This window comes from Anoplophora glabripennis, unplaced genomic scaffold (assembly GCF_000390285.2).
Source record: "Anoplophora glabripennis isolate ALB-LARVAE unplaced genomic scaffold, Agla_2.0 scaffold572, whole genome shotgun sequence".
In the NCBI taxonomy this organism is placed as follows: Eukaryota; Metazoa; Arthropoda; class Insecta; order Coleoptera; family Cerambycidae; genus Anoplophora; species Anoplophora glabripennis.
In genome coordinates this window covers 194,860-219,054 of record NW_019416660.1, presented here as the reverse complement: position 1 = coordinate 219,054, position 24,195 = coordinate 194,860, and the positions used below count along the sequence as shown (strand labels likewise).

At 30.3% G+C, this 24,195-nt stretch overlaps 1 protein-coding gene across 1 annotated transcript in view; it reads right to left on the bottom strand.

Moving 5' to 3' along the window:
- The window catches only part of LOC108913215, a 46,913-nt gene extending 22,974 nt beyond the window's left edge, over positions 1-23,939 (bottom strand). Inside the window, exon 1 of the mRNA XM_018718724.1 lies at positions 23,768-23,939. Coding sequence (XP_018574240.1) covers positions 23,768-23,831 — 64 coding nt within the window. The 5' untranslated portion in view covers positions 23,832-23,939. The remainder of the gene's footprint in view (positions 1-23,767) is intronic.
- Between the last annotated feature and the right edge of the window lie 256 nt (positions 23,940-24,195).

The following is a 24,195-nucleotide window of genomic DNA, read 5'->3' as shown; positions in this document are numbered from 1 at the left end:
GTAAATACATTAATTTTTTTTCACAACCACAATTTTGAGTCAGACTTCACACAGTTTAACACATCGAAAAAAATTAATTTTCGCAAAGTGAGGCAGAAAATTTCGGTTTTTAACTATTTTCCGGAAAACGAGTTTTTTTGTGAAAACGAGTCCACACCTAACTGTGTTGAAATAGTAACATTATCTCAATTTCCAAAGAAACCAAGATTTTTACAAAAACATTAATATTGCATTTTTGATGCGATACATGTATGTTGTTAATAAAATTCGATTTTCTCAAAAATGATACAAGATATCGACTGATATCCGGTATACTTTTTTAAAGCAAAGTAAGAGAGGAATCGAACTATGAATGAAAAATGCAAAATTTGGCAACGCTGTTAAGGATGTATAAATTTAAATGGATAATTTCGTCTGCTCTTGTATAATCCAGACGTATTAAACATCAGTTTAAACTTCGAAATGAACATTACCATGAGTTACTTTAATTGCCCAAATTTCAGTGTTGTCATGGTAACGACTTAGAAGTTATAATTGGAATTTGTTTTTCAAACTTCTTTGTTTGAAGGCGAATAACTCCACAACGAAGCCCCATAGGAAAAAAATTATGAATCTATTTTGACCTCTCCTGGATACTCCTTCATTTTTAACATGACTTTTCCGGACACCCCGTATATTTTGAGTTACTTTAACTAGATATTTTAGTGTAATAACAAACTCAAAATAGCGATATTTAGTCATTATATTTTATTATTTGTTTACACAATTTTTATGAATATTAATAAATTCGCTCATTTTAGGGCATCTATTACATTTGGTAAATGCCGTCTTTGTTCTTAACTTCCACAAATTCACTTTTCTATGTTTAGTAGTTTTATCTGTTTCCTGCAATGTTCCTATTATTTTCTGTAGTATTTCTTGGTAACGTTTTTAGATGCCATGCATAAATCTATTATATTTCCTAAATAAAAAGGTCTCTTTCAAAAACACAATACACGTCACATAATAATTATAGTTTTTTAGTTGTTTTGTTAAATATTGAAGCAATCATCTTATTTTACACCTCATTAAATTTACAATTATATTTTTAATGCAATATAAGCTTTAAAATAGATAATAGATTAGATTAAACATTAGTAAAGTTTCAAAGTCTTATTTAAAGATGGCATTTAAATGTAGAATATCCAAAATTAGTAAAAATATAAAACTCATGTCGCTGTAAGTTTATTGGTCTTTGAAATTCATTTTTCAAAATATATTTTTATTATTTGTTTAGATATTCTCTTCTTCCTGACTGTTAGTTGCTTCTAAGTTCTGATATTTGTACTGCACACCAATAGGGGCTCACTAAGTACAATGTAAAATAACAAAAGTAAACGTATTTGTTGTGCGAGTTCAAACTGCGCGTCGGTATCTATTGTATACAACAATATATATAACGAATTGAGTGATTTTTACAAGTTCTCAAATATTCAGTTCTTCTAAATAAAAAATTTGTTGCTAAATTAATTTCTATGTTAGAATCTTAAGTTCAATCAAAATATTCAGCATCAAGATAATTTCACTCATAAGTATACACTACCAATTCTTTACCGTCTGAAACTATTCGTGTAAAAACATAAGTACATAATCTGTGTATATTATTTTCCATCGAGGATGGAAAGAAGTTTTAAACACAAACATTTACCCGCAAACAACTAGTTTGGATATGTCTGTTCATAAATACGAATTTTGATGTACCTATTCCGTTTCTACAACTTGTATTTTTATGAAATTAGAGAGTCATTCTTAAAAAATATCGGAATCCAGCATCTTTAATTATTTTTATAACTCTCTCAAACATTTTTTAGGATGCTGTACTTCACCTTGAAAAATGTCGTATTCCAATGACTTTTATTTCTTCTTCTTAAGTTCAAAAATATGTAGTCTACAAAATTTGTTAGTGCCGCTAAATATTTAAACTGAATGAATAATTTTAACTGATAAGCTACGATTGCCCTTTGTTCAGGGGTAAGCAAAAAACTTTTCAAGTATTATATGGATATGTTTTAAAAGCATTTGTATGTGACAATTATTTATAGATTTCGTTCCGTTTATAGATGCATATTCCCTATTTCCACTTTTGTTTTACCAAAGACTTGTTAACTTAAATATTTATGAACGTTTTGTATGTTGCGACACGTTTTTTGTCTTGTCTGGTAATTTCCAGTATATGAAACCACAGAAATGTTCCTACAATATATTCATCCTAGTTATTTTTATCCATTTGTTGGACAACGTTTTGTAAATAACGAGGTGAGGCCAGCTTCTTTCTCAAGGAGTAGGTATTATTTATTTAGAACTAGTTTTTTCAGCGATAAAGTTGTTGATAAGAAAAATAAGTATAAATATTTTATATGGGTACATCTGCAAAGTAAACAATTCCATAGGTTGTTATATAAATTAGTTGCAGTTGTGAGTCCTTGCAAAACTATACATGTGTCAACTAAAGCTTTCCAACTCGTATATTGTTTAGGTTTGAATAACCTGTGGTTTGACTACGTTAAAGTGAAATTAGGTGTATGGGGGGGCATCCAGAAATTAACAACAGACATTGACATCAAAATAACTTCAATGATAAACTAATATTAAAAGAAAAATAACATTTAAAATGAATAGTTCCTAGTGAAGTGTGCCTTATTATACGTTTTTTATGAATCACAAAATAAGTGAAATTTACTGTATAACATAATGCAATTTATGAATACGTTGTTATAGAAACGTTTTTTTTTTACGTTGAACGATAAGAAATCAGGAGGATTTTGTGCAACTCCCATACTTTACTATTCCAGTTTTTAAGTTTTGTTATGATTACAAATGTCAATTTAGGTTTATTTAAAATGTTAATGTTGACTTTCTTATATTATTAGTTGATATTGTTTATTTAAAATATGAATAGTCTTTCCGATCTGAATTGAAGTACCAAAAGGTTAGCAGTATGTACCAGGTTCGGTCGCAGACACAGCAACTTGAAATATTTGAAAAACTTGTTCCCATATTTATTTAGCCATACCCATATACAGGTCTGGTCGAACTAAACGTGTGGTGGTAGAAATGTAAGAATGCGAGCGGGGGCAAACGGCATATAACACTGATGCACTGGGCGACTGGGCAATAAATCTCAGTTGTTGACAAGTGGTTGACAAATTGCCTAGCTGTGGATTCAGGTAATTTTAGTTTATTATAGGCACCTTCTATTACATTTGCGAAAAGGAGAAATAATATTTTTGGAGACCTTTGAAACGGAACAAAACGAAATTTACCATCAATATAATAAAATTGTTTGAGGACATAAATAAATTAAAATATGTTGTTGGCCAAATGAACATATAATAGAAATTTTCTACACATTATTATAATTTTTTACCTTTTGCAGAAAACTTTTCTAGGGATGCCTATGAAACACATTAAATTTTATTGCTAGGCGTTTTTATATATCTTCAACTGACTTAGGAAAGAGTATACTAGTGTTGATTTTATTGATTGACAAAAAATATGTAGTAAATTTTGTTTTTTTAATGTGAAGTGTTTTCATTATTATTCCCTGCTTTGATGCTGCAGTTATAAATTATTTTTTATAATCGGAGTTTTTGTCAGATTATCTGTTCTATATTTATATAGAGGTTATATCTCAGTAGGCCTATATATAGGCAAGTTAGGCTAAATAGTCTTATTTTCATCCAAGAAACCTGTGATCAAGCGTTGTCCATACTTATCAGGAACACCCTGTACCTATATGGGAAAGAATATAGTTTTTTGGGATTAATTGGCCAAACTTCAAAATAACTAATTCTTTCAATGTCCGGAATTTTAGATTTTTTAAAATATCTTTGTAGATGCTTGACATAGAATGATGAAAATAGGGCAATGATGTCTAGAAACAGTCACTCAACTGTACTCGAGACACCCCGTATGCGCGTTTTTCTTGATTCTTAATAAAAAGAAAAAATAAACTGATAAGTTAGGTCAAGTTGACTTTATTATGTCAAACATGCAAAAGAACATAAGGCCCTTTTTCTTTTTTTCACCTGATAAATTTATTTGCCAGTTAAATCTATACCTGCCCCATTATTATAATTTCTACAATTTTTGTAGTTGAAACTAGTATGTACTATTCTCTATTTATAACACTACAACACCTACATCAAATTAAAAGGACAATTTTTATATGTGCTGAATCGCTACTACAACCACATACAACTATGTGCTACAACTGTTGTCTCTAACGATCTAAAACTGAACCCTGCGGATCTCCATATCTTATTTTCAAAGTAATACCTACTGACTTAATAGTATTGGAAACATTGCTAACTAATTAAGAAGATAGTACAGAGGCGTTATTCAAGAAACATAAAAAACACAATTTTTGCTAATTCAGTAGGAAAATTATTGCGAAATCCATAGGTATTGAAGAGAGTATGTAGGTAATTTACTTTAAGTATGCTTTCACATACTTTTGCAACGTATCACCATATCATTGATATAGGTCTGTAATTTGATGTGTCACTAATTTATTTTATAAGTAGCACCAGCTTTTTAATATTTTTAAACATTTAGCAAATATTTTACTTCCGATAATATAATTAACTAGACACGTACCTAAAAGTCGATAAAATAGAATATGATAACTTTATTTGCTTTTTCCAATGGTGATTTTTTATTAAATTCAAAAGTATTTGAAGGAAACAATTGTTGTAAATATTTGCCAAAATCAGAACATTGGATTGGGACAATTTTTTTGGCATTGGAATTACGATTCAAGAACCTAAATCTATATAAATTATAAATAATTTTGTTTTGTTCTGTTGATGACGCATATGCCGACGCTTACCATTAAATCACAAGACATTAGACGGGTGGATATTTGTTATAATTTTAGTTTTGAAAGATGAAAATATTTTCAGCGTTGGAAATGATTTTTATAAAATTCTCCAAAAGAGCATTAAATATGTATATCCTGGTTATATACGTAATCCCAATTTGTTTTTACCATATCATTTATTTCAATAAAGCCATGAGATATAGGGTGACTATTTTAAGTCTAGGATTAAGAAATATATTAACTTCTTAAACTACAGCATGATGATCGGAAAATAAATTATTTAGTGAATCTATATACATTTTCATTCAGATTACTGATCATGGCTAGGATTCTTCTATTTAAAAATTCTAAAAACATGAATTGTTTGTTTTTAGTAACTCTATATTTGAAGTGACACTTTTAAAAACTTGTCTCCATGTGTAAGCCTCTTGGTAACTTTTCCCGATATTTTTGATGCGGATGTTAACACAAAAATACAGAACATATTGGAATATATTTTTTTTTGCTACGCATTTGGCACACTCCACTTGATAAATTAATTACGATTGCCAGAGAATTGTGCCACTTCCTCTTGGATGTGATAATTATGAATAACCGAAAACCAAACTAACCAAAATTATTTTAGGTAACCGATACGCTATTCCGGACAAGCAAATACTTTTAGATAGACACTGTTGGAATATTTATGACGGGAATTTTGGCTGTGCAGAGCCGGAATAGCACATACTTATGTCAGCGATTCTAACATATAATTTATTTATTATTTATTAACTGTTAATTTAGTGTCTAGAGAAAAATTACCTGACTATATTAATGCAATTATTTGGACTTATTTAATGGTTGCAAATTATCAGCATTTAGGTGTTTAAGAATAGATGTTTTATTGTCGACAAGTTATGACTGCCAGTGATTATATAATTATATTTCATTGTTTTAAAGTTTTTATTGAATAAGTTGTTTTACCAAATAAAATTATTTATAATTTTCGCAAAAATCCTGATTTGGGTAAATGTATTTCTAAGCTTCATTAGCGTTTATTGATAAGTTTCAGTTTCATAAGTTTTAGGTAAGTTGCACTCTTAAGAAAAAATATCAATATACATTTTTAAAAAACACAAAAAAAATTCATAGTATATTTAGTGAAAATTACTATGTTTTAAAAAAAAGTATCGAATTTAGAAAAAAGTAAGAGTTCTTATTATTATGGGTAAGCCATTCTTTATATGGATGTATATCCTAATATGGTCGTATCCAAATTTCATGAGGCAAATCCATATTTACATATTCACTTATTGTAACATATGAAACAAATTGATCTTCTTTTAATTTATGTTATAAATATAGGCACTACTCATATTTCACCGTACAAATTTACCGTTTTTGGACAAAGTAACTTCTACAACTGTTTCTGATTTTTGAAAAAATCAGGATGGTTCTCATTCGACGAAAATTGCATTAAACTGTCGTTATTAAAATTCAAGTTGAATTAATGCATCAAATTCAACTTTAGCGAAATCTATAACATACGACGATGATTGTGTATTACACAGATTATAGGTATAACGCCCGAAGTATTTGGAAAATCTATTTTATATAATTTTTTTAAAATGCGCCAATTCAGTTTGTACAGGGTTTCCGAAAACGGATGGGCCATTTTTACTTCAAGGGTAGTCTTTCTTGGGTGAAAATACGTAAATGGATTTAAGTCAAATTACCGCAGTACAAAAGAAATATGCTTTTACAAAAAATCATGAGCCGTCAAATAATTTTTTTATTCTACTTTTTTCAGACAACTCCGTCACTTTTACAGATATTTCAAATACATTTTATATAGCGGGGATTCTTTACGTAGCTGAATATAATATATTTTTTACATAAAACGTAGAGTATACTTGAAATAGTCTTTTTTGTCGTATTTTTTTTGTTGGTAGAAATTTTGAGAAAACACAGATAATTTATGAAACATCACTTTATTTCCTAAAAAAAGTGCACTTAATGCTTGTCGCTAAAATGCACCATTACAGAGAAAAACGGATTTTAATTTTTTAACGCAGTTTCCAGTTAGAAACAGCCGAGTATTTGTATTACTTTAGTATAATTAAAGGTCCCGTTTTGCTAAATTAAAACAATACCTAGAACTGTCTTTTTAATAGAGGTATCTAGATGGTTTAAATGCAAAAAAATATTTTATTTACTTGTCAATTTAGCAAAAGAGTGAAGTTTAATTATTAATCTCTGATGACTGCAGTAAACAACTGAATTAATTATTCTCGGGAGCAGTGCATAGCGACATGCAACACGTACCTACATACAGGTTCGGAAAGTCCCCATGGTACATCGGCCGTTACGTGAGAGCGATAAAGTAAGTCATAGAAATCCGTGCTATAGACAAGGATGGTTACATTGAAGACGTTTCATAATCTGAATAGTCACTCTAACCACTTCTAACCCGAAACGGGCGGTGACTGTTCAGATTATGAAACGTCTTCACTACAGCCATCCTTGTCTATCGCACGGATTTCTTTATTTTACTTTGTCGCTCTCATGCAAAGGCAGTGGACCATGTGGATTTTCCAGCCCTGTATATACTTTTTAATAGAATTAAAGTGACGTTTCAAAAAAGATTATTTGAGGTGTTCTTAGCGACATCTCCGTTTTAGGTGAATAATATAATAACAATATCATATTCATATTCGGCTAGCGTGATCCATATGAAATTTCACTGAAATTTTTAAAAGTGACTAAATTAAGTCAATAAATGAAATAAAAAATTGTAGCAATTGTAAGAAGCAAAGTAACCTGACCTAAATAGGTTTATTTTCGCCTAAAGCTACCTTTATATATCATAGTTGTCTATACATAAAGATTATACTCATATTTATGAGGGTATCCGTATTTGATAACTTAATAATAAAAAAAATAAAAATTTTGGTAGCATTACCAACTTTACCCCTTTTCATTGATTTTATAATAAGTTTTATAAGCTAGTATACGTACATATATACAGGTTGCATGTTGCATGTTTTAAATTAAATAGGCATATTCTTTCCTTCTTAAAAGTTTACAAAATTTAATATTTTCAAAATAGTGATAGGAAATTACATTGTTATTGTAAAATTTAAAAATTAGGACAATTTTACAATTTACATTAATTTTCAAATCGCAAGCTAATATTAGAGTAACGATTTTTATTTTTTTTATACTTCGCCTCTAGTCAATTTTTAAGGCAATAAAACCTTTGTTTAAACATTGCAGCCAATGGGGCTCTGGGCTCTGACCATGATAAGTTTTGAATATCAAGTATCCTTTGGGAAGTTCCGAGTGACGGCATTTGCCACAGTTAATTAGAAACGTGGAAAAATGGATGGACCGTATTTACATTAATTTTTAAGTCGAAAGCCAATATTAAAGTAACTATTTTTATTTCTGTCTTATGTTTTCCCTCTAGTTATTTACACCGACACATAAAAAAGTGCTCTATTACAGAACACCCACCTATGTATTTCCACGTATTTTTTTTTCTGCTGAATTTGAATCCGAGGTCAGAATTGGCCCATCACCCTGGAATTTTTCGTGTATTATATAATTTCCATGTAAAAGGAAATTATATAAGTACTTTCAAAATCTATTATATATCATGTAAACACTGTTTTCGACGGTTTAAAAGTGATTTTCGGCTTTCAAGAAAAATCATAGGGTGATGGGCCAATTCTGAACTCGGATTCAAATTCAACAAAAAAAATACGTAGGAATACATAGGCGGCTGTTTTGAAACAGAGCACTTTTTTGTTTAGACATTGCAGCCAATACGGCTCTGGTACTAGGTTAAGTTTTGAATATCAAGTACCCTTTGGGAAGTTCCCAGTGATGGCATAGCATGCCATTTGCCACAGTTAATTGACTTAACATGAGAACAACTCGGTTAAAGCGACCCATCTTTTCTGTAATTGTTGTTATCAGTTGGACTCCTCGGTTGCGTCATAATTACAATGGATGACAAGATGAGAATATTAAAAGGCTAGCGACAGGCAGTCATAAAATAGTTGGCATTGATCAGTTGCATTCTTTTGCTATAATGCTACAAATAATAATTAGGTGTATTATTTGTTAATAGTGTAATACATTTTTTTTGCTGTCAAAGAGCAATGATTTAGCAATATCAAAAGACATTCTTAATTCTCAATATTATTACGTTTCTTATTACTGTAGATACAGAGTGTGTGTATTAATATAAAAAGTAAAAAAAAAACAAATGAAGTTCAAACATTTTTTATTAAAAATGGACCCTAAGACAGTGTCGAGGACTAAATCTTAAGTGATTAGATTTTGGAGTCACAAATACTCAGCCTTTACACGATTTTTCATATCTTCAAAAATAATGAAGAAAATATCTCTTTTACCTTTGTATGTACGAAAAATGATAATAACCAAAGTTTTAGGAAATTTTCTTGTGATTTCAAAGAATAAAAAAAATAATTGTTGCATTTCAAGTTATAAATCAAACAAATGTTTTTTTTTATGGAACACATTACATATTTGTGGTTTTTTGGATAATTCTTTATTTCCGACTATAATGACATATAAAGGTTATATTTGCTTTGATAACTTGCATAATATTTTGACTTATTTACTGATCCTGCACATGGTAAAGATTGCTATGAAACTAGTTCTTGAAAACGATTTCCGTTGTTATTTTTATAAAACAAATCTTATCTTATTATTAACGGTATTTTGTAATATCTTCATCCTGTCATCCTGTTCTAGACAAAGGACTTGTGTTGTTGTTCCAAACAAGTGTTTTTTATATTGACTTATTATCCCTTACTCGATAATACTAAACTTCGTTCAAATAAATATGCTCTAGTCCTATAGCAATCTTGTGTTATTTCATTGTGGATGACATAAATAAACCAAAATATGTGTAGACTGTATACAGAAAATGGAGTAGATTCTAAAAAGCGACAAATGTATCTTCTTTACCTTTCTTTCCTCAATAAAAAGGTAAGAGAGAGAAATAGAGTAGAATCGAGTAGTATGTATGTGAATGATTATGTCCAAAAGTTAACATATTTATAAGTCGAACTTTTAACAAGAATATGATTTTCCAATTACAAAAGTATAATTATAATAATTATTAATACACTCACACCTATCCGATTATTAAGTTTTGAAAAATTCGGTATTCATGCCTTTTCAAAAAATGCACTAAATAAAGATTCTATGGCTTTGTGGCCTCAATGCATACACACGTACACACATACAGACTGACACATAGCAGATTCGTATTGGGCAGCTTTAAATTTCACCCCCTTTTCTAATATACGTCAGGAAATCGCCACTAAAGCCCGAAAAACTTCAAAAGCACTCACAATCAGACAGTGCACTACATCGAACATGAAACAGATAAAGCTGTTCCAGAGATTTTCACCCATCTTTTGAATTCCAACGTCGGAGTTGTTCACGAATTCGAAAACCGCTCGAGTCACAGTGGTGGGTTGGCCAGTGCGAAAAATGATACCAAAAGTAAAGCCACTTCCAACGACAGATCAAGATCGCCTCAGGAAAGGCAGATATTTCTTCGTTCCAAAAGCGCCCGAAATCAGAAAATCCACTACGAAAATTAGACAGAAGAAGGCCGATTGAATGTTGAGCCTGATCATACCCATGCCAGTAGGTACTCGTTGTACTCGTTGAATATCATAAAACTTTTTAAGATTCAATACAAATTGTTATAGATTGTTGCTAACTCAGACCCAAAACTAGAATCTATATCTGTCCTATCTGTATATGTGTCCAAATCGTCCAGACTTCATTACAGCCGATACATTCGATGGGTAGCTTTAAAACAAAGACAGTGGAAAGACAGAAAATGTATCAAGAAAAAAACAAAAGATGCTCAAAATAATAGTACGAAATGGCTCGGTGGAAAGTGTCAGTGAGAAGTGTCGAGGAGAGGGCGTCAAGTAAAGTTATAGGCAACCACACCAGGTTACAAGTTGCTTTAGTGAGAAAGCAGAAATGGAAAGAGGTCGACCAGCGAGAGGTTGTCAACGACGTAAATTCCCCGAGAACGGTACGATGTTAGAGGAATCCGCAGTGCTCAATTCCTGGGATTCGAAGTCGAGGCTTCGGTAACGACTACTAATTACTATCGCGCGAAGGACCACTGGAGAAGACGCGAAGTAAGCTAATATTTTATAGGCAGGTTTCAACACAAATGCCTCATCAAGCTTTTTCTCTCTATAAATTTTTGCTATTCCAAATAGTTTTCGGGTAATTAACTGTTTTATTGGACGTCACCAACGCAATTTTTAAACAAACCTTACTTAATTGCCATCAAAAATTTGATAATAAATACAAAATAATGCTTCGTAGAGTGCAGAACCGTTATCGAATATTTTTTCATGAGTTATTAGAAATAATCACCATTTTTAATAACTATAATGGATTCAGTTAAAATTAGATTTCCCCGATTCTGCAAAATGTGACTACTTTTTAATCTGATTATCTTTATTTGAAGAATTCGATGAGAAATACATTGTATAATCATTATTTGTAGAATGAGGAAAATCACAAATGAATCCGATTCATTCTGTTTTTTTAGTGAATTATGTATACGGAATGCAGAATTTTCAAATTCGTTTCGTTTTTGTTATCAAAAACAATTGTTCGATGACAATTAAATTAGATTTGTGTTAGTGATAATTAATAATAATAATAACGAAAATCGTTAGGTATAAACAATTTGCAAGAGAGGAAAAACTTGAAATTGACACCTCCATTTATGATAAAATAAGAACTGGTTCTTCTATATATGCAATTAATTTGGTTATGGCAAAAATTGACATCTGTAGTCAAGTACATACTAGTATAACAAATCATTTAAATTGGGCAATATTCTTATTTGGAAAAAACTAAAATATCTTGTCAAATTTAAATCTAGAAGATAAACGGGGCAACTGGGTATAGACACAGTTGGGGTCCTCTACAGGCACCCTTTTTTTGTCGGCTGTAGAATGCAGAACACCCATCAGGAATTAAAATATTCCTTAATGTTTAAATTACAATCAATTAGATACTTTTAAAATACTAAAAATGCTTTAGTACCTAACTTTTGGATAAATTGGAACTTTGGTTCCCTTTCTTTCGTTTTCACATATTTGATGACTATATGCACCAATGATTATTCCGCATCCTACAATTAATTGAAAGTGGAAAAATATGATTACTGACATACATTTTTCTAGAACGGAAATGTACTGACAACTATTGTCTGTAGGTGCAACGATATACCTGGTTACCTAACAGGCTTTTGATATGTCCCTCCCTGACCATACAGGTAGAACGGTCGATTTGGAAAATAAGTTGCGAAACTTTATCGAAATATGCGATTTTATGGTCATAGTAATATAATGTGTTATTATCGTTAGGAAAATAGACAGGCTTTAAATGTTGAATATCATGCAGGTGCTGTCCAAAATCGAAAATATTTTCTTATTTGTTAGTAACATTTAACCGGCAGATTATGATATAACGAACATTACGGAAAATTGGTTATGATTATTCAATATTTTGAACGATATAGTTTTATCATATTATTTATATAAACAGTTAAGATGATAAAAAAAGCAATATTTAGAGATATCTATGGTTGACATTGACGCAGTACAATTAACTGCAATTCTCTCAAAAACTGTGTATAAGGACAGTATATGTTTGTGTGCAATGAAATTTTACTCTTTTGGTTAATTGGGTATTTTGCCAATTGCAAAAATAAGTAAAATTAATTGATTTATTACTTGTACTAAAAGAAGCAGTCAAGGGTTGTTTCTGTGATTACACAGCCACACGAAACAAGTTCTGTGCCAGAAACAGAGTACATTTTGATGATGAATCCAAATCCGTAGACCAAAAATCGATTTTATTCAGGAATTTTCGAATTCGGACTTACACCTAATCAGCGATCCCAAAAACCCGCGGTAAACAAAATTCAGGTAAAAATATTGAATACAAAAATGTGTGACTTAAAGGGACCCTGATCTGTAGGTAGTTTCCAACCCTTTGAGAGATAAGTTATTGATTAATTTATGTAAAATAAATAAAAGTGAAGTATATTTTTGATTTAACTGCTTTTCACAGTGTGAGAAAGGCACGACAAAAATAAAAATAAGTTTCATTTTATTTTATTTTTCTTAGGCAGCAAAATACCTAAATAAACAGAAACAAATCTAAAATAATGTCACAAATAAACAATTTTTATGCAATACAAAATTCGTTATAAAATACAATGCCACAAAAAATCTAGCTTCAAAGAGATGTCTTAAAATGTCTTTTGGGAAAATTTCAGCTAGTGATCTCTATGAGATATGTTGTTCGAAAAACTAACAACACTAAAACATTTCTTCCCAAAAACTTACTGGCACTAAATTTCAAGGCTTTTCAAAAGATTAGGACGTTAAAAAAACATATTTGGCGTATTGTATCTAAAAAGAAAACAAATAGCAAGAGGCCTAATAGCCTATCCTATAGGAAAGAATATTATTTCTAACAGCCCTTGAATTTATTTATGGCACTTTTTTTTTGAACAACTTCTACATTAAAATATTTAAAATACGATCAGTTACAAATCTAACTGATGGGTTATCGATATATTTTTTAAAAACAGGAAGTATTTTTTGATAGGTGAAAGGATAGTAAAAACAAAAAATAAGATTTAAGAAGCAATATCTAGAATTGTTTTCTAAATGAAATATATAAAAGATAATATAAAATATCTCTGAAGATGCTCAATGTAGAGGGATGAAATTTGAGTTAATTATTCAGCTAAACTACTACAATAAAGGTAAAAAACTGCTGAAGTTATATACAGGGTGTTTCGGGTCTTGTGATTTTATTTTCAAGGGGTGGTTAAAGATCTTAAAAGAAGGTCATTAACTTTAAAATGTATTAAAAAAAGTTGCATAATATTACTGTTAAAAACATTTCTCTTATTATGCAACTTTTCTTAATAAACAACAAATAAAAAAATTGTTTCATTTACTGCGCTTAATCACCCCTAAAATAAAAACTAAAAAAAAATTACATTAACTGTCTCTCTTATTATGCAACTTTTGTTAAGACATTTTAAGGTTATGAACTTCTTTTAAGATGTTTAATCACCTCTTGCAAATAAAATCACAAGACCCTAAACACCCTGTATAAATATGGCAACCAATGGCGTAGATATGGTAAGTTAGGCGCTAAGAATTCCAGAAAATTGACCCTGAATATTTTGGAAATTTTAACCTCTAGTAGTGTTTCTAAAGAAACACTTTTTTTCTTAATTTTATTCGAAAAAGTGGTACCATTTCCGAGTTACTACTTTCTTAAACCTTACACTACTGTTATTAAGCACTTGAATAAAATCTAAAAGAACCCTAAAACTATTCTTTTCGTAAAAAATATTGTTTTTTTGCTAGAAATGCAATTTTAAATTCATTGTATCAATGGAAATGTCGAAAAATAGGGAATAGACCCGAAAAAAAGTAAAATTTCCAATAATTATTTTTTCTAAAAACATGATTTTCAATACAATTTAAATATTCTGGAAAAGTCGGGAAAAATCATTGGCACTGAAATGTTGCCTTAAAAGCTGTGATTAAATTTCCGAAATATCCAGTGCCGTAGATTTTCTGGCTATCCTGCGATTGCAGTTCCCCCCATCTTCGCCACTTACTGACGTACTTGTATATGAATTTAGCGGATTTTCCCTCTAATTAAGTGAATAATTAATTTCGTTACTGTACATGAAATTATCAAGTAAATGTGAAAAATTTGGATTTCCATTTCAAATTTCAATACTATACAACAAAAAGTTCCTGGATTTTGTTTACTATAATAGTCAAAACTATTTTTTCACTAATTGCAAGAAGCTTTTGTTTAAATTGAATACCAATTTTAGAGCGGACAAATAGATAAATGATATGATTAAGGTATAGCGAATATAGGTGTTACCTTAATGAACTGACTTATTGCTAATAGCCAATAGCAAATGTACCGTAAACCACAGGTTATCCAGGGCATTGATCATTGATGTATGTATGTTCACGTTGTATAAATGTAGGTATATTGAATAGGTCAATGATGTACAAAATATAATACATGCATATATGTATGTCGACTCGTAGAACGCTCAGATTCTCATAAACAATTCATTTTTAAATATAATTTACATTATAACAAATATATAAAAAATAATTGAAGGAAAAATAATGTTAGGTGTGACTGTAACTTCATTATCTCTGAAGGTATGGGAAAAGTAAAACATGATTCATTCATTAATTTTTCACAAGAAATTAATTTGTTATATAAAGGGTGTCCAAATTTGAGTTAACTTTTTAACATGTTGCAGTTAATAATGGAAAAAAATGTCAGATAAGTGACCACATCTTGCAGCTCTACAAGCCTTCAATCCTTTAGCAAAATTTCCTCAGTTACGTTTTCTTCCAGATGTTGAATGGTTTGAGGATTGTCAGCATAAACCTTACCCCTCAAAAAAAAAAAAACATAAAAATATGTCAAATGGTAATAGATCGCATAACCTTGATAGCCAAATAACATCTCCTCCGAGAAATTATTCGACTACCAAATTTATATTTCAAAAGATGGATTGTTTCCATTGCTGTATGACATGTTGCACCGTTCTGTTGAAACCACATATCCTGCATGTTAATACGCTCCAATTCAACCCATAAAAATTATACATCATTCGATATCGAGCACCACTCACAGTAACAACGTTTGCAGCTTCATCTTTGAAGAAGTATGGACCAATCACTCCACCAGACCAAAACCCACACTAAACAGCTAATTTTTGTGGATCCATTGGTTGTTCCAACATTACTCGTGAGGTTTTCTTTACCCCAGATATGATAATTTTGTTTGTTTACATGTCCACTCCAAATGAACTTCATCACTAAAGATGATTTTGTTAAAAAAATCTTCATTTTCTTCTTTCACTGCAAGAGTAATCAGTTGCGATAATTCTTGTGTTGACTGTATTTTGTAAGCTCTTAAGTGAAGATCTTTATGCAAAATATTGAATAAAGTGGTTTGTTTAATGCCTAATTGCTGTGAACGATGACAAATCGATATGTTTTGTTGCAGTGAGACTGTTATTGATAGCTGCAATATTTTGATCTTCAACTGAACCGATTTCTTCAAAGTTATTCACAATATTTCGAATGGTGCCGTTTGTTGGACAATTTATTTTTCCATATTTTGTACGAATTTTCTTCCAACTTCTGCATAACTTTCACCAAATTTAAAATAATTTTTAATAAAGTCGCGTTGTTCAATCAAAAAAACAATCTAGTTCAAAAAACATAAATGGCGACAAATTTAAAATGTAAACTCAAATTTGAACACCTGCTATTAAAAAAAAAAAACAATTTAGCAACGAGATACTTCGATACCCATACCAACTCTGTATTTTCTTGTGAATTATGTTTACGCATTCTGTTTTTTTCCTGCGATTTGTCTCTAAAATTAAAGAAAATATACCTAAAGAATTTCTCATGTACCTATATAATGTTTCAGGAGATTATTATTAGTTAGGACACCATAATCGCCACCGTACAACATGCAATTCTTTTCCCTCCCTTAACATAGCATTAGACTTTACATCCCTGTGACCTTGAGCAAGCATTCTAACATAATATCATTGAATTTATAAGCTAAGCTAAAAGATAAGTCAAAGTAAGGACTGACGCTTGTCCACAAATTTTGACGTTTATTATAGCAGTTATGTAACCAACTGTCTCTTTTTGATGCACCTTTTCTTAGATCTGATGACGTTGCCCCCCTAGGCTTCCCCTTAAATTGTGGGCAATGTCTACAATTACGTGGGCTATTTTGTCCATTATATCTAATGACAACATATAAAAACATATAGTTTCGTATAAGAAAAACAGGTTTAGTATCTACATCTCTTGAATGTGAACTCAGTTTTAAATATTATTACATTTTTTTATAAAATAGTTGTTTTTGTTTTTAATAGTGAATGACTTTTATTTATCCGATATCTTCAAGCTACAACTGATTTTAATATTTCCGCGTGATGACCCAGCACGCTATTGTGTAATTTTTCTAACAGAAATAAATTGATATTTAATCATATATGTTCATGAAATATTCCTAAAACAATTTTCCCATAATGATAGCAAATAATGAAAACAACATGTTTAAAGTATTTAATGACCTCAATTTAGCAAAAACTGTAATTTATTATAAGTACTTAGGCAAACAAAAAAATGTACTAAGTATGGAAAACAGGATACTATCTCGTATAATATAACTGAACAATGAACAATAAAATAAAATAGGACATCCAAGAGAAAAAACTGGCAACTAATCTAATTATAAATTGTAAAACTGATCATTAGGACATAATCCGCCACTTTTTTAAGTTTTAATAATACTGTAGTGTGTTAGAACTTCTATGATAATAATAAAACTAGTGCATACTACATTAAAACTTACATACTTAATATGTTTCAAAATATTGGTGTGAAAAGCGCGTGATCAACAATTATTTTGATTGCTGTTTATGAAAACATAATATTTATACATTAGCTGTTACACTGCACTATGTATTTTAATACCCATTTTTGGAAGTTCCTGTGTAAACATGTTTACGCAATTAATACAAAAACGTGATTCACAGTTGAAAAATTTGTATAGACTAAATTGTTGTGAATTATTGCTAATGCTTCTTGTTATTTTTTTATTTTAAAAGCAGACCAGACATCACAAAATTCATAATAACAATAAATAACATAACGTAATAGGTAAAATAAAAAATATGAAATTCCTTTTATAGCATTCCTGTAAATCATAAACAATTGTTTATATGTAATGAAAATAAATTATTAATTCTACGAATTTGAACAGCAATCTTGAGTTTAGTTTGATCAATTCGTATCGAAAATATACAGTACGCACCTAAAGTATGGAATAAATTCAGTAAAAACGAAACAATTTTTTTTTTGGAAAAATCCTCGAACAGGTCGATTTTTAATTTAAAAAATACATATTTTAGCATAAAAGGCGATTTTCAACCGTCATTTGTTTTCGAGTAATGATGTCATCGCCTTTTTTCTTAAATAGCAACCCCCTATTTTTTTTCTTGATTCTGAAAGATCGTTTCATTGTCCATCCGACAGTATTAAAATGTTGCCATCTTACATAGGAAAGTTTTCGAGTAAATGACGATTGAATGTTAGAAAACCAAAATTTTATTCATTAAAAAAATTACAATTCCCATGTCAAGCAAATACAATTCATTAAGTTTTCTACCTAAATTAAGTGTTCGATTTGCCACCCACCGACTTCTTGACAATTCGCAAGTCTGTGTAGAAATTCTTCTTGCATATTATGAATTATTTCTAGGGTAACTCTGTGTATTTCATCTATAATAAAATTTTGGAGTTCTTCTAAATTATGTGGTCTATTAACTTTGGACTTTAAGTAGCCCCATAACAAATAGTCCAGGGGTATAAGATCTGGGGATCTCGCGGGCCATTCTATCGGTCCTCGTCTGCCGATCCACCTCCATTTTGTAAAAACTCTAAATACCTTTCTCCTGTAAGGGTTCCTTCAAAGAAGAAAGGCCCTACTATTCTGTTGTCAACTATTCCAGCCCACACATTTAATTTCTGCGGGTGTTGGGATGTGTCTCTGCCATCCAATGAGGATTTTCCCGACTCCAATACCTGCAAGTTTGACGGTACACTGTACCATTGAGACAAAACGTGGCCTCGTCTGAAAAAAGTATTTGCCGGTGTAAATCTCTATTTACTTGACATAAATCCATCATAATTTCACAAAAGTGTAAGCGGCGGTCGGATTCGTCTTCATTGAGTTCGTGCACAAGTTGAATTTTGTAGGGATGATATTTTTCCTGCCTCAGGATACGTAGCATTGTGGTCTGACTAATTTAATTGTTTAATGCAATCAATCGTGAAGTATTATGAGGATTATCTACCATACTTATCAAAATGTTCTGTTTGTGATCTTCACTAGCGCTTGGTCGTCCAGGTTTTAGATTATCTACAACATTACCAGTTTCTCTAAATTTAGATTATATCTTACTGACTGTTGATTGGCTTATACGGCGATCTGGATGTTTTTCATTAAATAAATCGCCAACTTCCTGCTGCGTTCTAGTCTTATCCCCGCATCCGATAAGAATTAAAATTTCAATTCTTTGTGTGACAGTTAAATGTGCCATAAATACTTTAAATTCAACAATAATTTTTATATCGCTTACAATACTTATAAAGTCGGTATGGCAATGACACTTTGTAAAGATTTACACCTACGTGATCCATAAAAAACTTCAGGCATTTCGAAAAACTTAATTTGATAACGTTTTTGCTTTATTTTAATTGATTTGGGTTTTCTAACATTCAATCGTCATTTACTCGAAAACTTTCCTATGTAAGATAGCAACATTTTAGTACTTTTGGATCGACAACGAAACGATCTTTCAGAATCAAGAAAAAAAAATAGGGGATTGCTATTTAAAAAAATGTCGATGACGTCATTACTCGAAAACAAATGACGATTGAAAATAGTCTTTTATGCTAAAACATGTATTTTTTAAATTAAAAATCGACCTGTTCGAGGATTTTTCCCAAAATAAAATTGTTTCGTTTTTACTGAATTTATTCCATACTTTAGGCGCGTACTGTATAACTCCATATTCTGATTATCGAAGTGGTAAATAAAAGCTAAAGTATTATTTGAATACATTTTACAGAAGTGTCTAATGAAAAGGTGATTTTATTGTCAATTTTAGTAAAAATCCCTAAATCTTGGCGTCATCAATATTAATTATTCGTTTACAATTTACAATGAACAATGACAAACCGCTACACGTACGCTCGCTATAATGCGATCGCTGATTGGATGATCAGAATCTCATGCAAAATTACACCAATCACAGCCGGTAAAACAGAACATTCTGTTTTAATGTAATCTTGATCTTATTATTTCAATCATTTTTAATTTTACCCTAATTTAATTGCCAACGTAAAGGAAATAAAATTACAGTTCAAAAAAAAATTACTGGTCACGTGGCTTGCAAAAAATTTTGAAGGCTCTGTGTAATTGTCTACTGAGCTAAATGATTGTTTCTGAACTCAATAAAGCATTATTTTATTTAGGTAAGTATTTAAAAAATAAATCAAATTTTTTATTAGATCGGATTCTTATCCAAAAAAAGGTGATAAATAATTAAATAGATAATTACGTAATAAGCGTTACAAATACTAAAAAAAAAGAGAAAAATCGAAGCAACTTTGAATATAGAGGTAGGTAAGTTTATTCAAATAATTCTATATTGACTACAAAAATCTAGTTGTTACATGTATTCGAAATATTGGGACATCCTGCATTATTGAGATTATTCTAAAAAAATGAAAGGTCACTTTCTCAATTTTACGTCAAAAACCAACGTCTCACGAGTAGACAAATGTGTGTTTACTGCAATAATACGCCGTTTGCGAAGCCGCAGAATTCAAGCACATATATGTACTATAAAGGTTCCAAGTGACTCGACTACTTCGCTACCTGATATTGACGTAAATGCAGGAATTATTTTAAAATATGATTTCAATGAGTCACCTCTAGTGATCAAGAATTTCCGACTAATGTTATTAATGCTAGTACCCCCACGTATGTGCGTAATTTTTTCAGTAATTGCGTTTGGCTCTAAAGTCATCATCTGATTACACATCAATAAAGCAATCATCTGGAAAAAACGAGGAAGCGTCTTTCTGCAACAATATAATTGCATTGGCTATGCATCCTAGAGGTCAATTTGCAGGTATGTTTAAGTTAATTTGCGTTATGCTTACAATAACATTTGGACTGTTGTGTTTTTAGCTTTAACACGATAATTAATATAAAAAGTATTGAACTGTGAACTTTGGCAAAACATTATATATCTTTCTGGTTTTTATCAACTACATATTGTTGACGAAAAACGAACATTGTGTTCTATTTACTTCAGATTTTGACAGATATACACACCGATTATAAAAAAAGCAAATTATAGTGTACATTTTTACATAGGCATAGTTCTATCTACTTACCATATTTTTACAATTTTTAGTGATATATTTGTTTCTACTGTTAAGGTCATACTCGTGTAGCACCTCAAGAGATAAGAGTCATTGGCGAAAACATTATTGTTTCGTTTAATATGATTAACATATTGTCGACGTAAGGATTTGGTGTAAACGATAGCAATTTTTTATAATAGAAATTAATATTTTCAAACTTTCATAAATTTGCATTCAGGATAATTTATGGGCGAAGTAGTAGAGTTTACTAGTAAATGTCAATTCTACATATCGTTAGATTGAGTCTCGGGTTATGTGTATTTCCAATTATTTCTTTTACTTTCATACAGAAAAAAAATAGCAGTGGACAATAATTTACGAAATGTTCTTATGATTTCATATAGTACTCTCGTATATTTGGACAGAAGACTTTTTCAAGGTCCAGTGAGATAAAGTTTGATTAATCTATCTGTAATAATGTGATAATAAAGTGTAAAGTGATATTTGGTAAAAGAAATAGGTCCCAGCAGCACAAACATATTGGAAAAATATTTTTTTCACATATTATGTATTGGCTAAATATTGCAAACGACATATTTTGACATTATACTAGTTGACAATACACACCATTATGGGACCGTCATTAATTTACCTGCTGGTTGTACGAGTATATTGGACCTTTACGGGAATTATATTGACTGCATACATCGGACGCCTTTCTTTTACCAAATCTTCCAAATATTGGTCCTAGATTCAATCTGTTATGCTAGACTCCTCTGGACGTATCACATTTACTAATAAAGACATACCTACATATCATACTGTCTATGTCTATGACTGTAATTCTAAGAAAGCATTTCATCCAAGCATATAAAAAATACTAATAACAAATAATACTAATAAATAAAAATCATATTTAAAAAAACACAAGTTTGGTGTATCTTTTAAAGACAACTTTCAATTTTGTTACTTATTAGTACTCGTATTGCCTTGAAATTGCTGGAAAATTTGATAAAAGTTTCATATCAGTTTTTTGTAAGTAGTAAAAGCAAACAATAACACAGTAAAGATCCATAACTTATTTTATTGCTGTAAAGATCTTCGAATAGGACAATGTATAGACTTATGCAAAAAGTGCTGCTGAATCAGAATAATGTACCTAATCAGAAAGATAATAGAACAGCAATTTTTTGTACAAAATAATATAGGAATACACCAGAAACAATACAGTGACGGTCATTTATTTGATCAACTTCAGATTTAATAAGAAATTAATTTCGCCGTTACTTATTTTTTATTTATGTTTCGAATCCAGCAATATACAAAATGTTTCAACTCGAAGATGACATAATTGTATAGCTATCCAAGCAAGCTTCCTTGGATGAAAGTAAACTCTTATTGGGTCAAATTACCTTAGTACCATTTCGTTTCATTAAAAAATTATTGCTCAAAGAAAGTATTTTTTTATGATAGCTCCGTTTTAATGAAATCTGATAAAGATAAATGACTCAATAAAAGCTCTTCTAACATCTTACTATATCATTTTTGTCAAAAAACAATATGATTCTTTAAAAATCGTTTTTTGGGATAAATATTTTCATATTGATGAGCAATTATTTTTCTGATTGCTTACTCTGATTAGAGAATTATTAATTTGGACTGTTTATACATAAGTAATGTTAAAAAGTTCTGATCCAATTATTAGTAAAATACTTCTTTATATATGTTTAATAACTTAAAAAGTATGCTGTGTTTCCTGACGACTTAAAAGTTTAACTTTTTAGTTTTGTTGAAAATGTGCCAATTCAATTAAGATATATGGTTTCCTTTGCTATAACGCTTAAACTTGTTTTCAACATATTTTTAAACCATGAAAAAAAAATGTTAATTAAGAAATAAAAGTATTAAAACTGATTATAGGTACTATAAACTATTGAAGTACCGTATATTGCCAAAATAAATTCTAAAAATATCATTTGAAAAATGTAGAGATTTTAAGAAGTTTAACAGATATAACTTTTCCGGAAGATAAACATACTTTCTGAGAAAATAATCTGTGTTGATGTGTCATGCCTGATATTAATGTAATAAACCATAGATAGCTCTTAAAAATTGGTAATTCTTTGAATTCACGTTTTCTCTCGAAGTGTAGTGTGTAAAAAAAAAACGAACGGTATCACCAGCTTTGTTAACCACTCAGTTTAATCTAGGAATACCAACGTTTATTTATTCAAAAAGCAGGAAAGATTCAACAAAAAACCTCCGCTTCCTAGTTGCCCAGTTTTCTATAAATTTAAAAATATCTTTTGTCCAACAATGTGGGCAAATTCAAAAGTAAACATCAAATTGGTACTAAGAGAGATTAAAATAGGATAATTATAAAACATTGAATAAGAAATAGGGTAAAGGGTGCAGATAATTGAAATAGAACAAGATTTTTAAATGCATTGCAATATGGGTCATGCACACATGCCTATGCATGTTTGTATGAACATAAAAATCAACAGGTAAATGTATAACATGCTCACTCGTGTACCTTGAATATCACATTAAACTTCAAAAGATAGTTATTTATATATTTATTCCAATGTATAACTGTTTACCCTAGGCCCTGGAAATAAATTTATCTACTAATTAATTTAATTAATAATATCAATCAAAGTAATTAATATCATGTCCTATATTCTGTATGGCATATTAATTACCAAATAAACAATAACATACTTGCCCATAGTAAACAATGTTTTCGTTCGACAAAGAAAAATACCGTCAGTGTTATTTAAATTGAAGTAATGCTTACCAGGTAGTCCTGCTGCAATGGAAAGGATGGCCAGGACCAAAACCGTCGTGAACTCCACTTTCATTTTCGAATAAATATCACTCAGTTTATGTCGTTTTGACAAATCGTTCGTTCGCTACAACTGCACTGTTGCGGTAATTCTGAAGCTCGGGCGTTAGAATCCTGCTAAATATAAACCCACGGAAAGAGGCGCGCTACGCGAGTTTCCTGCAAATTGACGACTTAGCACTCGCGGAGAGGATCGGCGCCAGTTTTGAAATAGGGGAATTGTTTCCTGGTAGGAATTTTTGCGGTTGTGTGTATAAGGAAATGTATATTTAGTTTTATCGTGCTAAAATTGGAAACATTACTTTTACTGTCGATGTATAAATGACAGTGATTAATGTTGTTTCAATATTTCACAGCATTTGTAACTTGATGTACTATGA